The sequence below is a fragment of the Heliangelus exortis genome, chromosome Z, assembly GCF_036169615.1.
Source record: "Heliangelus exortis chromosome Z, bHelExo1.hap1, whole genome shotgun sequence".
NCBI lineage: Eukaryota > Metazoa > Chordata > Aves > Apodiformes > Trochilidae > Heliangelus > Heliangelus exortis.
The window spans coordinates 39,783,726-39,800,243 of record NC_092454.1 but is presented as its reverse complement, the minus strand read 5'-3'; the positions used below and the strand labels follow the sequence as shown (position 1 = coordinate 39,800,243).

At 41.8% G+C, this 16,518-nt stretch overlaps 1 protein-coding gene across 1 annotated transcript in view; it reads right to left on the bottom strand.

The window, feature by feature from the left end:
• The window catches only part of MLLT3 (MLLT3 super elongation complex subunit), a 110,534-nt gene extending 98,042 nt beyond the window's left edge, over positions 1-12,492 (bottom strand). Inside the window, exons 1-2 of the mRNA XM_071730520.1 lie at positions 12,230-12,492; positions 11,731-11,911 (exon numbers count right to left, since the gene is read on the bottom strand). Coding sequence (XP_071586621.1) covers positions 11,731-11,911; positions 12,230-12,241 — 193 coding nt within the window. The 5' untranslated portion in view covers positions 12,242-12,492. The remainder of the gene's footprint in view (positions 1-11,730; positions 11,912-12,229) is intronic.
• Positions 12,493-16,518: the final 4,026 nt, after the last annotated feature.

Here is a 16,518-nt window from a genome sequence, read left to right as displayed (position 1 = left end):
ATCAGTCTTAACACCCATAATTTGCTTCAGTGTTTTTCATACTAAGATACAGATGTCAGTTTTCTTTTACAGAATAGTTTTATTTTACAATAAAGAATGACAGAAAATTTCCAAGTTTAGATTGTACCAAAGCCCCAAGGCAAACACACGGATCTAATCACTGCATTAGATTCCAAAATCACTTAATGTTGAAGTAGAAAAAAATAAATTATGCTTCTAAAACTGTAATATATCTAAACATTTACAAACTACATTCTAGCTGTACATAGCTTAATATTTACATATCAAATGAATCTTTAAAAATGCATTCCAAAACCAGGAAAACTACTGTTATCTAAACTTCAGGACAGACCATGAAAGAAGAAACTAAAACCAAAATGTAAAATCTTCCATTGTCTAGGGTCACAAATCGACAACATCCCACATATAACCTATTCAAACACAAAAAAAAGACAAAATCCATTTAAGTATTTCATCTGAAACATGGATAGAGAATTTTGACTGCACACTTAAAATGTCAATCCTCAAGCAGTTTATTAGTATTTCAGCTCCCGTAAAATTGTAGTTCAGGCATTAAGCCAGAAATGTAAGGAAATATTCCTGCAGACTAATATTAGTAAACCAACATAACTGAACTTTAGCCACAGAACCTTGAAGGTCTGCAGTGGCTGTTTAACATTGTCTTTGTTAAGGAAGTAATCTGCTTCACTGAAAAAAAAATTGCTTCTACTTAGTTTACAGGCAATGGAAACAATAAGGAAAACAAAAGTCATTCATTGTTTATTTATCAAACCTATTTTTGTCAAATATTAACTTCTACTCTTATGTACACTCAACTGAAACATTTATCATTTGCTTGGAAATAATTTTGTAAGTGAAAAATAAATTTTTGAATACTGGAGGACTCAAAATTTAACAATAGTCTGAGGCCAATACTAAAATAATTGATGACCACCATTTTAAGAACAGCTTTTGATTAAGTGTAACTTTCAACAGATTTCAACCTGCAGCTTTCCAAAGCACAGTCATTTAAATCCAGCAGGTGCAACCTACCATTCTCAATTTAAAAGGATGGAGAACTACAGAACCCGCACAAAAATGCTGTCCCATGCCCATATAACAGTCAATATTTCTAAGAGACACGTGTTCATGCATATGAACATTTTTTTGTTTGTGGTGGGTTTGTGGTGGGTTTCAGAAGTTGACCGCCCACTGAAACAATTTGGTTGTTGCCTGTAGTGGCTTTGAGGAGCAGAAGTGCTGTAACTGGATTTGCACAGACCTTTATGCACCTCAGAGGCATATAATCTTAACAGCAGACATATCAAAACAGATAAGGAACCTTCACATCTCAGAAGTTCAAAAGAATACTATTTTCTAACCCTGGTGTAGCATAGAGAAACATTTGCTTTAAGATTACATTCTAAGTAAAAGGCTAAGCAGTATGGTTACAAAAAACACCTTTGGGGGTTTTCTCCTCTCAGAATCTATCTAGATGTTTTTAAGATACTAGTCTCATTATTAGATTCTGCCTTTATTCCTAGTCATGGCTTGTTATTTTTGAGATGACTGAACCTTACCTGCTGGGTTCTTTGTTTTGTACAAGGCCAGTTAACTACACTAGTACAGCTGTACTTCCATCCTCGGGCCAGATACTAAACTTGAGAAATTGCATAAACACTTTCAGTGTTCAGTCTTCAAATTCACCAAAACCCTGACACATCTTTGCTTCCCATTTCCTAAAAGCTCCAAGGCAGATCTTCACTGGCAGCAGATATCCACCTGTCTCCTGGCCAGCCTGTCCACCAGAGAGCAGGTGGTTGGATGCTCTCTTGCCTGAGGTACATGGGAATCAGGCTCTGGAGCTCAGCAATACAAAACCCCAGAGTTCTGAGAGACCACAGTCCACGGCAGGCACAGACTCACCGTGTTTTCTGGTGAGTTTACTGGACCCTGAGCAGTAACTCCAGTTTCTAAGTGGTCCTTAACGAAAGACAGAAAGTGGACACTGGATGGAAAAGGTGGTGCAATGGATCTGGCTAAAAAGAAGAAGTCTGTGCTTATCAGCTTTTACTTGTTTCCCCAGGTAGAAGTTTACCTTCTCCCTGATGCAAAACACCACAACACTGCCTCAAAAGATATTGCAAGGACATGCTCTTCCTTCAAAAGTCAAAGCTCTTCAGCTCTATATGGTGAGGGGCTTTAAAGGACATACTTTGGAACAGGTTTGAGACTGATTTCTGTCCCGCTAATATGACCATACACATTTCAATACAATTTTATTTGTTCATGCAGTTTTGTCTTTCATTGCAGTACTATTAAATCGTTTTGAGTCACCAAACACATCCGGCAATATGGTGTGGCCCCAGGCTGGATAAACAAAAGGTAAAAAAACCAAAACAAAGCAACTGTGAGAGGTGGTATCCTATTTTAAAAACTGCTTTTGAACATTACGCCAGACCTGCACATCTCCGTGTTCAGAGAGCGTACAAGATTTCAAGTTCAACCCACCTCTTTCCTGCTTCTCTTTAAAGTATTACTGCGGTGATGACTAACAGCTATTCTGTAAATGGTTTTACCAAATGGTTCAATACAACATTCACTTGAAATGTACATTACGTGAAATGAAACGTGTATGTATTTTTTCTGTTAATTTTAGAGACGCGCAGTGAATCATAAGGAATTCAAAAGCTATTAATTCATTTAATTTCTCAAAAGAATTGCTGCCCTCCTCTACCACGGAGCCTCTGGGTAGCAACAAGTGTCTTTGAATCTGCCCTTTTTTCCCCACACACAATGGGAAAAAAAAAAACAAAAAAACCCAACAACAAAAACACACCACACTTTGCTGGCCTCCAGAGCACAATATCAAGTAGTTCTGACTCAACTGCATCACAGCATTGTTCCTTTCTGGACCACTCACCCTTTGAAATTAGCACAGGAAAAATAAAATTCTCTGTCCCTCTCAGTATGCAAAGAAAGTCCTCAATTTCCCTTAGAAGCTTACAAATGCAAAACTGTCAACCCTTATTTTCAAACATATGTTACGCCCACATTACTTCTCTCTAGAATGAGGAGAAAAATTGTTGTGCCACAGAGTTGGGTGCAGTTGTTTTTGTATAAGCTTTGGAATAGCATGTACAAACAGTAAACTCAAACTTACTGCAAACTACTCAATATCCTAACAATATTGAGTAAAATCAACACATTTCACATTTCTTGTTCAGCTCTTTTGGTTTGTTCTTATGTATAATATTTCCACTATAGTCTCTGTCACCACAGTCATCTGAAAACAAAAACACCTATCTTGGTTTTTACCCACACATGCGAGATTCCACAAGAAAAATACACACATCCTACACACACACAGACATACGCAGTTTTACATAAAATTATGGAAAAGGCACTAACCCCACACAAAAGCAGGTTCATAACCTAAACTCCTGAAGAGAGACAGAGCCAGTGAGGGAGCTAAGCATGAGATTAACAGTGGCAAGAGAGGAAGGGAGAGACTGATGGTCTGCCTAGGCACATCATCAGAAGGATACTGATGAGATAAACCCTGATTACTGACTCTGCCTGACAGCAAGAGTCTCACTGATATTATTTAAACAAAAGGTAGGCCAGAAAGAACTTAAGATTTTTAACAGGTACTGAGCAACAGGTTTTACCCAGCAGTGTACAGTTTCTAAAATTTCCCACATTGCAAAAACTGGTATTTTAGCTTTATCTTAATAGTAGGCAGTATAAGAGTACATTTAATTAATTATACCATTAATATTTTTTTTAAAAAAATAAAATTCCACACAGAAATTTAAGTAAGCATTGAAATATCTTAAATACCAGCCTGCTCTTCCTCCCCCTTTGTACAAGAAAGCATAGGAAAAAGCCAATGGTCATCAAAAAAAACAAACATTTTCAACTAGAAGTGGCTTACTACAAGAAACCATAATTTTCATACAAACATGAAGAGTGGCTGATGGAGCTGGGGTTGTTTAGTCTGGAGAAGAGGATGTTGAGTGGAGACCTCATCACTCTCTTCAACTACTTCAAGAGGGGTTGGAGCGAGGAGGGAAACAGCCTCTTCTCCTTAGTGGACTGTGATAGGAACAGAGGAAATGGATGTAAACTCTGCCAGGTGAGCTTAAGGCTGGATATCAGGAAATATTTTTTCACTGAAAGGGTTGTCATACACTGGAGTAGTTTGCCCAGGACAGTGGTGGAGTCTAATACTGGAAGTATTTAATTGGCACGTGGAGCTGATCCTTAGGGACATGGTTTAGTAATGAGCTTACAGTGCTGGTCAAACGTTGGACTGGATGATCTTGAAGATCTCTTCCAACCAAAGACATTCTGTGATTCTGTGATTAATGCGAAGTGCAGCAGTCTATACACCTAATTCTGATCAAACCTGTGTGAATTAATCTGTGCTTTCCACATCTGATGAAAGCACTACCAACAGTCTTTACAGGTTGCAACTATCAAGTTTCTCCCAAATTTTCTCCCCAAAACCTGAATTAAAAAAAAAGGTAAAATAAAAGAAAATCAAACCAAACACACCAAAGAACAGCATTAACCTATTTTAACTGTAAGAACAGCCTCCATATCATAAACAGTACCACAAAACAGTAACACAAATCAAATTTTCAAGATTTTACAACTTACTCATAATCTTAACAGATGTAAGTGTATCTGCAGATCAATTTGTCTAACATGCAATAGCAAAGACATGGTTTGAACATTTCTTACATATATTTTTCTAAGAGTAAAAACTGCATAGGAGTAACAACAATAAACAACTACCAAGACAAGCCAGTTGCTTTAATTTTCTCAAACGCTAACAAATTTAACTACTGATGTAAATCACTGAATCATGGAAACATCATGGAAAAGACTGCTAAGATCACTGAGTCCAACAGTCAACACAGAAGAAAAACCACCAAGCCAAATAGAGCACATCCTGAAGTTGCCCATCTACATACTTGTTTAATACCTCAGGGATGGTGACTCCACCACCTCCACGAGCAGCCTATTCCAGTCCCAAGCTGCTCTTTCAGTAAAGAAATTATTCCTAATACCTAGTAAAAATCTCCCCTGGTGCAACTTCAGGCCATTTTCTCTAGTCATACATATGTTTTATCTTCCCTCTCAAGTTACTAAAGAAGTGACAGAACTAATCTTACACACAGCAATTCCATTTTCTGTATTTCAACTGAATATTACTCTACAGCTATCCAAAAATCTTGTGTCCTGAAACTACTTTTCATTTCCCACCATCTAAAAATCACAGTATTATTATTGTTGCTCTAGAAAGATGTAACCTTAGCTTCTTAAGACTAAGAATACTTTATAGCCATTAAATGCTATTCAAAGGTAACCTAATGTGAAATAAATCACCTGGGTTCATCTTTTAAGAGTGAAGAAATGAGAATAAGAACTGACTGGCAATTCTGACAAAAATTACCTTTTGCCCTTAGAGAAACACACTGTCAAGGGCAGAAAATCTATCTGAAACCAGATATACCAGGCAGCAGAATTTAAAAAGCACCCATTGAACACATAAACCACACAAAACAATGTGCAAGTAGAGTTTAAAATTCTTAGGTACAGGATCCTGGAAGCTGTAGAAGTCTTGAGATTCACAAGCCCTGTCACCCTGAAGGAGTGTATAAAATGTACAGTCACCACCTATCTTACGTGTAAGTGCCCATTGCCACCCTTCATTCTGCATTTAACTGCATTTCATTTGAATACAAGGCAAGTCTTCACAGTCAGGAAATCACTTTTGATGGAATGGGATCAGCAGATTTCTATACTCAGAAAACTGCCCCATCTAGGAGTCAAGGCCTTATTACAGAGTATACTTCAAAACAAAGTATAAAGCATTGACATCAAACGTGACAATTGCTAGAGATGTATGAGAGAGGGGAAATTTATTAGAAATAGGTTTTCACTTACCATCAAAGTCACCAATTATTTACTAATAAAATAATTCATAACACTGTGAAATGCCCTTGTGATTTGCATTGGGATGAACTAGAAAGTGGACTTGAAAACATGTAGGTACCCTCAAAGCTATTCAGCCACGTACTCAAGTTGATGTAACATTAAATCTCGGGACTTTCCTGTTAAATTAAATTTGTCACTAGACACTGAAAGTTTGATTTGGCCAGACTGTGATATCCTGATAAGCAAATTCATGCCCAGTAACACAACAACTCTGCAACTAAAACAGCAACACCTGCCCTAAAGGTGCAGTAAGACTTACAGAAAAAGTAGTTCACACATGCTGATCATACCTAGGTGTTAGGCAGAATTTAAGGGGCAGATCAAGAACCATAGCAAACCTGCAGTTAGTCTAAGCTCTCACAAGTGTAGCTAAATATCCCACTAAAATGTCCAGCAGAACATTGGCTGCTTGTTTCTTGATTTAGACATTCTGCCCATGTTTGTTGGTACAAAGGTAAAACTAAAGCCGTTGAGTAAGAATCTGCTGTGGGTCCCTATCCTCACTCCACTCAGCTTAACAAAAATAGAGTTCAGTCTCTCATTGACTTTAAAGTTAGCAGGGACAGACAGCCATTTTTTTCTTAAAGTTTGTATTCTAAAGACACCAAATATTAAAAACATAATTAAGAACAGTGAAAGAGTATTGTGAAGAGATCTGTGAATATCTCCAAATTTTTCCAACATAACATGCAAGCTACCAACAGCAACAGGATTTGCAGTGGTTAATACATTAGTAAAATGGGGTTAGAAAGGAAAGGAATGTTAAGGATCTGCTATTCCCTTCCACCGATGTGCCTCCTAACATAGTGAAATACTTGAAAAGCAAATTAAAAAATAAAAAGTAACCAGGGGAGAACTGTATCACTTTTCCCAATCAAAGTTAATTCTAAGACATTGTATTGATTTTCTTGGCCAGCATATTCTCAAGAAATACTTTTGAAAAGCTTCATGAAGCTTTTTTACAGACAAAATATTGGCCACTAGAGACTGCTTTAAAATATAGTATGATATATATTTTCACAAGATTGTCTAAATTTAAACTTTCCTTTAAAGCAGCAGAGTGAAACATGTCCAAAAAGGAGATTATCCATATCTTGAAACTGCACCAAACTGTACATCACAAGTTGAGCAACTGGTACAGTCAGCTCTGTTCTGGTTTTATGCACCCAATCCAAATGCACAGAAGCAGAATTTAATTGGCATTTTTTCACTTCAAGGTAGCATATAGAGAACAAAAAAAAGCCACAAGATATTTTTTTTTAAACCAAAAAGAAGTTTTCCCTTTGTAAATGAAATTCCATGTACTATACTAGGGTTTACCTACACATTTTTCCCCAAGAAGAGGTTACAAGCAAACTGAAGAATGCTCTAACTGCAGTTTCCACTCTGCAACCACACTGCTGTGCACCAAAGGTGAAGGAGACAGAACTGGGTGCTGTTCACACCACATGTGCCATCACACTCTGTGACACCACAGACCTCACGTCAGCTTTTGTGTTCGTGCAGGTTCACAGACCAGCTCCTTCCACCACGATGGGCACACCCCACACTATGCTTCCCATGCCAAATGATTCTTACCTTGCCAAGGCCCCAAATACCGTGGCTTCTGGGACAAAGTTATTTTAAAAACCAAACAAACAGGTTTTTTTAATGCCAGCAATAATAGGGACTGCAACTTTTAGAGCTCCCTCCTCCTCACTGGACTCCTACAACACAACAGATGCAGGACTTTTCATAACTTCTCTATGGAAGACTATTCAGAAGAAGTGCCCAGCTGAACTGCCGGAATGAAACTGGAAAAACTTTCATCTAAGGGAAAGAATCTCTTCAGAGGAAGAAACTATTGGCACTTTTTACAGTAGCTAAGTCTATTGAAAAATGCAATAGTCTACTAACGTCTCATTCTGCACTAAGGAACAACCTTAACAAAACCAGCCAATACTGGAAAAGTGGACTTTCTAGAAGAATGCTACAGCAGAGTCACAAGCAGCTGTTTCCATCACTTTGTCACATCATTCTGACACTCACTGAACTGCAGCATGCAGCAAGCACAGCTCCCCTTTGCTCCTCAGAGCAAAGCAACACCAGCCATCTTTTGAGTTGCAATGAGTGTCCAAAGTGCCATATTCATAAGGATCAAGTTATTAACAGAGAAATACTAAGCCATCCCTTTTCTATCAGAAAAATCTAGTTTGTCAAAATGCATCACTGATTAATACAAACTTAACTTGGGCCACACTAGTTCCAGTGTAGTTTTTGACAACTACTTATTTATAAGTTATTGAAATACAAGAAATGTGCTTCCTTACCCAACTGAAACACTCTAAGACAAACAGCAAGTCGGACTGCTGTTGCAGAGCTCCAGCACACGTAAGAAGAGGAAGAAAGTATTTCTTCATTGCTTGGCATCCAAAGAAATAATAAGACATGCTATCAGAAAACAGCAACAGCTCTCTTTTCAGCAGTAGTATCAAGTAGATGAAAACTAATCATAACCGGGTGACAAATCTTGCTCTACAGGCATCCTTTAAAATACAAAGAAAAATATTTTCTACACATGAATAATGAAAGGTAAGAAATGCATGCTTTGAAATAAAGCTAGACTCTTAGAATTTATCTGTGTCTTCTCTGAACCAATTTACATTAGCCATCATGAAATGGACAAGATTTGAAAACTGGTATTTGTGGTGGCATGATGATTTTAGAGAGCATTTGCCTTGCAAACTCTACTCAAAACCAAGCCTGGTCACAAGTATATTGTTTTTAACCTGGCAAGTAATCCCATAGCGCTCCCCATGAGACTACTTATGGAAGTCAGATGGCAGGAGCAGGCCAGTAAGTGGGAGAAAGTATGGAGAACCAGTCACTGTGAATGCCTCAGTGCTCCACCATGCAAAGATAATTTGAAGAACTCTGGCACCATAAAGCAAACAGAAAAAAGTGCTGCAAAGCTCAAGTTTTTAAGGTGAGACACAGTGAAAGACAAAGGAGACTCTTTTGTTAGGTCACTCTAGCTTATCTACTCTGTTCTCCATTACTCATCATCACTTTCCTGATCTATCTACATAAGCAAACCAACCTGCTCTGCAGTCCAACAACTGAACACTTCTCTGGCTATGTTTCCACCTTAAAATTCATGTAACTTCAGTGTACAGGACCCTGCACGCTCTGCAGCAACTATCAGTACAGAGCAAACACTTGGACACACCTCTGCAAACTCACCATTGGCCTCCAGTACTTCCAAAATTACTAGCATAGTCAGAAAGACCTAAGAAAAGCCAGAGAGGTAGCTGGCAAACTGACAGCTTGTCCAGCTATTCTTATAAACATGCAAAGCAAATACACTGAAAACAATTCATCTCCCTTGCCCCTCCTTGATGTCTGTAGTGACTATGCCTTGAGTAAAAAGCTATCTAGTAACAGAAATACATTATAAGCTAATAACATCTACAACAGCCTATTAATTATTTTCAAAACGATCTGTGAGCTCTACAGATAAGCTTAATAAATTAAAGCTCTTCCTAGTTAGCATACATGTTAAAGCAGCCATTGACAGCACGAATCCAAAGACGAAAAGATCACTTAAGAGAGAGCCAGGTGTTATTACTTCAAGTCGGTATACCAGCACTAGCTTTTCATTAATATTGAACACCTAATTCAGCTTGCTAAACCCATAGCTCAGTTTTAACACAGGATTAACTTGAAAACTTATCAAGTATACCCAAGTGGTAAGTTATCTTCTACTAAAATAATATGTTACTTCCTTTGAAGCTATAGAAAAGAGGTAGTTTAACTAATGCTACAAGAAATTATAATGTTTCTATTAAAATATGCAAAACGTAAAGATGCCAGAGCCAAGAAACTGTGTAGCATTTCTGACAAGAAATGCAATTGTATTTGTAAAAAAAAAGAAAGCCAAACAAAACTCTCCCATTTGAAAGCATCACAACTCACACACACCACTCTTGCAGACACTCTTGAACAGCAGAAAACGTGCAAGGTAGCTTTGGGCATGGCTCGGCAGCACAATGCTCATCTTTCCGACCAGGATTTCAGGGGCCTGAAATTTCTTCATCACCTACTTTTCACTAATTGCTGTAGCCTTAGGAGGCTGAGCAAAGCCCAGAACTGGGGTGCCTGCCATCTGAGCTTACACTCTGCTGGACAGGAGCGGCTGCGGTGTTCCCCTACAATCCAAATCATGAGCAGTCACAGTATGACAAGTCCCCTTCTTCAGCTATATAAGCTGGCATCTTTCCCAGCAGTTGCCACATCATCAAAATGATGCAGACAAATAAAACCCCAAAATAAACACTTCAAAACAATGGCTTAAACTCGGCAGCTGGAGACATGGAGCACTCCCAATGGCAAACTGTGCATCATCCACTTGCAAAAGTCCTGAAACATATTCTTACTAGCAAGCTTCACATCACATCTAGGAACCGACCCCCAAGTGTGGACTGAAGACTCATGTCAACAAAAAGTAAATAATTAGATAAAATAAATAAATAAAGCACAGATGATAAAAGCAGAGAGCATAGCAAACATCCCCTGTGCAGAGAGCTTCACAGTATTCAATGTATATTCTACCACTGATATGAATACACCATCTAACATACTGAACACTCGTAATACTGTTCTAGAAGAAACACAATAACTTATATTAAAAAAAATTAAAATCACAGCTTAGTATCTTCAATTTGAGAAACACTAAATCAAAATACATGTTTTACCTTACCAAAGCTCCCCTAAGAAACCCACAAAACCTCAACAATGTAAAGTTCCCTGTCTTCTGCTCTTGGAACATTCATTTTCCCCCTTCTAACTCTAGGCAGACAGGATTTATGATGATGTTGTTCTAAGGAACTGCAGGAGCTCTAGATGCAAATAAAGATTACAGATCGAATGAAAGGTAAGTACTAACCATTGTGTCTGCAGAGGTAAATAAACCTTCTCACTTCTTTTATTTGCACTATTACCTCTACTCATCCAACTACAACAATCAGGACAGGAAGGGCTCAGACATCAGATCTGAAAACAAAAGGCTTCTTACGCCTCTCCCAGTCCAATTCATGCGTGTACATATTCACCACACATACATACCTTTCAAGAAGTTTTCACATCCTTAGGAAAGGGTGAAGCCCTAACAATGAACCAGAGAAGTAAGCAGAAAGCAAAGCGCTAGGGGAGAGCCCAAATGCATGCACCGAAACCGGAGCAGGACTGCATTTCCACGCGTCCTTGTCCCCGTCAGACTTGCAGTAGTACATCGGGAGAAAGCAAAGCCAGCCAGAAACGAACAACACGTGGGCAAAAACCTCCGGTGCAGAGCTAGCCCGAGACGCCGGCAAGCGAAGAGACCGGGAGGTGCCACGACCCAAACCCACGGTGCCGAAGCCCCGGTAGCCAGGACCGCCGGCATCTGCCAGCCGGGATCCCTGCGGCAGCAAGCGCGGGAAGGGGCAGAAAGGAGATCCCCCGATCCCTGGCAGCCCCGAGGCGGGCGGGAACGGGAGCGGGGCCACCGGCTGCCCGCTGTGGCACTGACGGCCGCTTTTGTTCTCCACGGAGACCGGCACAGCCCCGTCAGCTGCGCCCGCTCCCAGCCGGCTGGGAAGCGCTCGTCTCGGGGGAGAACCCGCTACCGGGCGCCGGAGAGGCCGCCGGCGGCGGAGGAGGCAGCCGGTCCCCTCGGGGAGGCCCGCGGTGCGCTCCACCTACCTCTTTTCGGCCTGGGGAAGCTCTCGTGCAGGTGAAAGACGACTTTCTCCACAAAGTGCTGAATGTTACTGTGCTCGGGCCCTCTGACGAACACCATCCAGTCGTGGGTGAAGCCCTCCACGGTGGGTTTCTTCCTGACTTGGGCTCGGTGCCCCAGCTCCAGCTTCACCTGGACGGCGCACTATTTGGGGAGAGGGGGGGGAAAGAGGAAAAGAGGGAGAAAGGCAGGGAGGGAGAGGCCAGTGAGCCCCCGAGGATGCGTGGCCGGCGGCGGCCGCCGAGGGACGACCGGCCCCATCGCAGACGGAGCGGGGACACGGGGACAAAACGGTACCATAAACCCGGCACGAGGAACACGAACAAAAAGGCACCACCGCAGCAACCCTGCCGCAAAAAAGAACGGCCCCGCAGGCGAGACCGTAAAGAAGAGTTCTCGCCGGCGCCGAGCAGCCAGCGGCACCACCGGGGAGCGCGGAGCGGAGGGGCCCGCGGTACTCACCGAGCTGGCCATGCCTGGGGCGCCGGTTCCGCTGTAGCGTTCGCTCCTGGACCCCGCCCCCACCCCGCTGCGCTAATTCATGAGGACGCGGAGGCGACGGCGGGCGCGCAGAGGAGCGGCGGGCGGGCGGCGGACATCCTCTGCCTCGCTGCTCCCGCTTTACTCCCGCCTTCGCACCGCTCCCAGCCCGCCGCAGCCCTGGCCCCAGCGCTCACCCCGGCCCCGGCGGCTACCAGGAGCGCCCGCCACGCATGCGCAGCGCCCGCTGGGCTGACACCGAGACACAGACATAACAGTGCGCGAGGGGGGCGGGCCCCGCCGCGGGGCCTCCAGCCAATGGCGCGCAGCGGCGGGGCCGCGAGCCCCTCCGCCCCGCCCCGGAGGCCTTTAAAGTAACAGGTGGGGGGGCGAGGGGCACGGGGGCGGGATTAGTGCTCTGGCAGAGCGGCGGTACCGGGGCCGGAGGTCGGCGGGGCCCGTACGGGAGCGGGAAGGGAAATCGAGCCAGAGGAGCTGCGAACAAAAGACGAGCAGGGTAGCGCAAAGGGAGGAGAGAGCGAGGAAGAGGCGCGCTCCTCCCGCGCGGTGAGCGGCAGCGTGGATGGCGCCGGTTTGTGATCCCAGTAACTCCTCACAGCTGAGGAGCGGGAACGCGGAGATCCCGCCCCTCGCTTGCCGCTGCCGAGACCTCCCGGGCTCAACCCCTGGGAGATCTCCAGCCAAAATTCAATAGAAGGACCCCCTGTGCCAAAGATGCACTATAAGAAGGACTGACCTCCCTCCTCCCCTCCCTGCCTCCCCAGATCTCGGCCTCTGTCGTGTGCCGTCTCAAAGGTTTCACAGAACTCCCCATAAAGCCTCTTGTAAAAAGTAATGCCCTAAAAATGCCCTAAATTGCACAGGTACGGCAGGTGATGACGCGCAGCAGGCAGGGAAGGACACTCGGGGTTATTTACCCCGTGTTTGTAGCACTGACTGCTCTTTACACCCCCAACGGGCTCGTACTCTCTCAAAACAAGAGTTCGTCCTTCAGCGGTTTCCGCGCCCCGTCCTTGCTAACGCGCTGATTCGCGGGGTTACGCCAGCGCGGAGCTGGGCGCGATTTACCGCGCGTCTCCAAATTACGGAACTGACGCTCGTGAGAGGCGTATTCCCCAGCAGCCACCAAATCGTCCAAAATTGCCTTATAGCAACTTTTGCCAGACTGAAAACTACTCTTTTTTTTCTGTTCGATGGCTGTATTTTTTATTTTTTTTTCTGGTGGCGGTTAGAACTCTGCGATTCCACAATCAACACAGGAATCCTCCCCGAGAGCAGCAGACTTAGAAACGAAATACCCTTCCAGATTTGACCAGGAGATGGCACACGGAGCCCTCTCGCTTCTGTCCTCGTGTCACCTCGCCAAGCATTCTCTTAACTCTCCACTTTCGTAGCTTCTGTTTTCTCTCTCCTGAACGAGAAACGCACATTATCTAAATTCTAGCATGACTTAATAATTCCTTCAAAACTACTGAGTTGTATCTTATTTTACTTACAGATGCTGTAAGCCTTAATTAATAAAATCAGTACTAACAACTAAAAAGGATGAATAGAACTTGTAACAATTCCAGAAGCTACAACATTACTTGAAATTTATTAACATTAACTCCTCAAGTATATGAATACCCATGTTTTAAAATTCTAGTGTGCAAAGCTAGTAGTTCACACATCTCCTAATCTTGCACTGGGCTAGACACCAAGTCATCATGCATAAGAACTCATCCTGAGTCCATAAACCCATCAAAGATGATTCTGGTAACTTCAAACCTTCATATATACACAACAAATCAAAAATACATACCAAGGCTATTTACCAGAGTAAGGATTTTTGCACATAACCAAGAATAGCAAGGTTGGCCCACTATTGCACCGAATGCCGTGGGTTTCCAGATGTCAGGGACCATCTGAACAGAACATGTCCAGGCTGAGGATCCCCAGCATTAGATTTCTAGGAAAGTTCCATTTTTGCTGTGGCTGTGCTGCTCTCCTCAAGTGTGCAGCCACTTAAAGGACTTGTAAGGACTGAAAATAGATCACCAAGAGCATTTAGCTGTCTAGATCCCTTTGGTTTCGCTGGAAATCAGACTCAAGCATTTTGGAGTTAGTGAGGTATTTTGGCATTCGGACGACACACGTTTTTTGGTGCTTAATTACAATCTGCTCTTCCAAGTTAGTGCAGAGTTGACTGTGCAGCACATTCCCAATAATAACCATAATATATACACTGAAAGTATTTTTCCTTTCATTATTATATATTTATACAAAAAATATTTAACTCTTTATTTTAGATTTCATTTAAAACCATGACCTTTCATTATCCAGTAATGCAGCTCCTGAAAATACTGTTTGATTCCTCCTCTAGCAATAAATTTGAAGCACTGGTGATTTTACAGTAGTAAGTGTGCATGACACATAGTAGTAAGTGTGCAAGACAAGAGGGCGCGGTCTCAAGTTGTGCCAGGGGAGGTTTAGGTTGGACATTAGAAAGAATTTCTTTACTGAGAGGGTGATCAGACATTGGAATGGGCTGCCCCGGGAAGTGGTGGATTCTCCATCCCTGGAGATATTTAAAAAGAGACTGGATGTGGCACTCAGTGCCATGGTCTGGTAACTGCAGCGGTAGTGGATCAAGGGTTGGACTTGATGATCTCTGAGGTCCCTTCCAACCCAGCCAATTCTATGATTCTATGATTCTATGATTTTTTTTAATTATTACCAAAACACCCATCTTTCTTCCACTCAATCACCTGCATTCCAACTTCATGTTACTCTGCCAATGTGAGCAAAGAATTCATATTGAAGAAATGGAGGATGTGCTTATTTGCTATCAAAATGGTGCTAACACTCAATTTTCAGTGTGACAGATACAGATGATTTATGACAAGTATTATGCATTTTTCTGCATTCTTAGTATTGCCTTTAGAAAAATAGCCTTACTAAAATTAGTAATAGGCACACTTTAATTTAGTCGATAAAGATTTTTTTAAACACGGGCAGCTAAAAATTACAGCTCCTACAAATGTAGTTTCATAGATAATCTGAGTGCATTTAACATACTCACTGCAATTATGCAGAAAACAGGAAAATGCTCTTTTGGTACAGATTTGTTGCTGAAACTGGCCTAGAACTTTATTTCCACAGTTAGTGACTGTAGTGCCAGACCTAAGGGCCTTTTATTACCCACAACTTTTAAGACTTGAGGGCTACAGAATGCTGCCCTCGAATGTTCAGGTGCAGGCATTTTCTCTTAAGGAAATGAATTTTAGAAACACTGTGGTTCAAAATTCTATTCTATATGTACTCCTTGATAGATAGAAAGTAAATCCTTTTACAGACTATCTCTACGTTTCTACATTGGTCAGCTCTTCAAGGATATTGGTTGCCTGTTTCTGTTTTCCTTTCTTATTTACCCAACAGTTTCACATTGTGAAGGATGGATTTGCTTCCTATTCTGGGGCAGAAGTTGGGTACACAACCTTTTTGTGTAACAAATCATGTTCTGTTATGGGGTTACTGTATAAGGATACAACATATAAACTCAGTTTGAAAGGAAGACAGTTTCTATGTATAAACCTTATGGTAGGGACAAGGCAGACAATTGAAGAAGTCAAATGCACAAATAAAAACATGCCTAGAAGCTGGAAAATTTCTACTTCTTGTCCACCTCCTTCCAGCTTTTCTTCTTGTGCAAACATTTGAATTAATCTTCCCAAGTTTTATTATTACTTAATAATTACTTAATAATGAAATCATTATTACTTATTATAAACTTTCTGCCTGTTTCAATTTTTTTCTCTCTTGTATAACAGTAGAAATGTTCTTCCCTCTAGCTATAGCTAGAGAGAAGACAGGTCACAGGGGGCCTCATCCTGAATGTATTTTCACTAGACAGGATCCATGGTAAGGATGGAAGCATGTCTGCAATGATGATTACTACACCTTGCAAGTTAAAAGCCATGATGATATATTTTTATGCAAGATATAAGTTGATTTGTTATTTGCCCTGCTTTTCTTGGAAGGCTGTAAAGATAGGATTTAATTTCTTCTCATATACAGATTTCTGAAAAAGGGAGGCTTCTTTTGGTCCCGGCAGCATCAAATCTACATACTACAGAAAAGAATGAATTAGACAAGTCAAAAAACTGCTTTTTGTCTCCACAAAGCCTTTGTCTCTTTGTTTCTGCTAGCTTTTATGCTGGTCAAGAACCCAAAGTCCCTTTGAATCTTTGGGAGCCCTTCCTGAAAGCCAC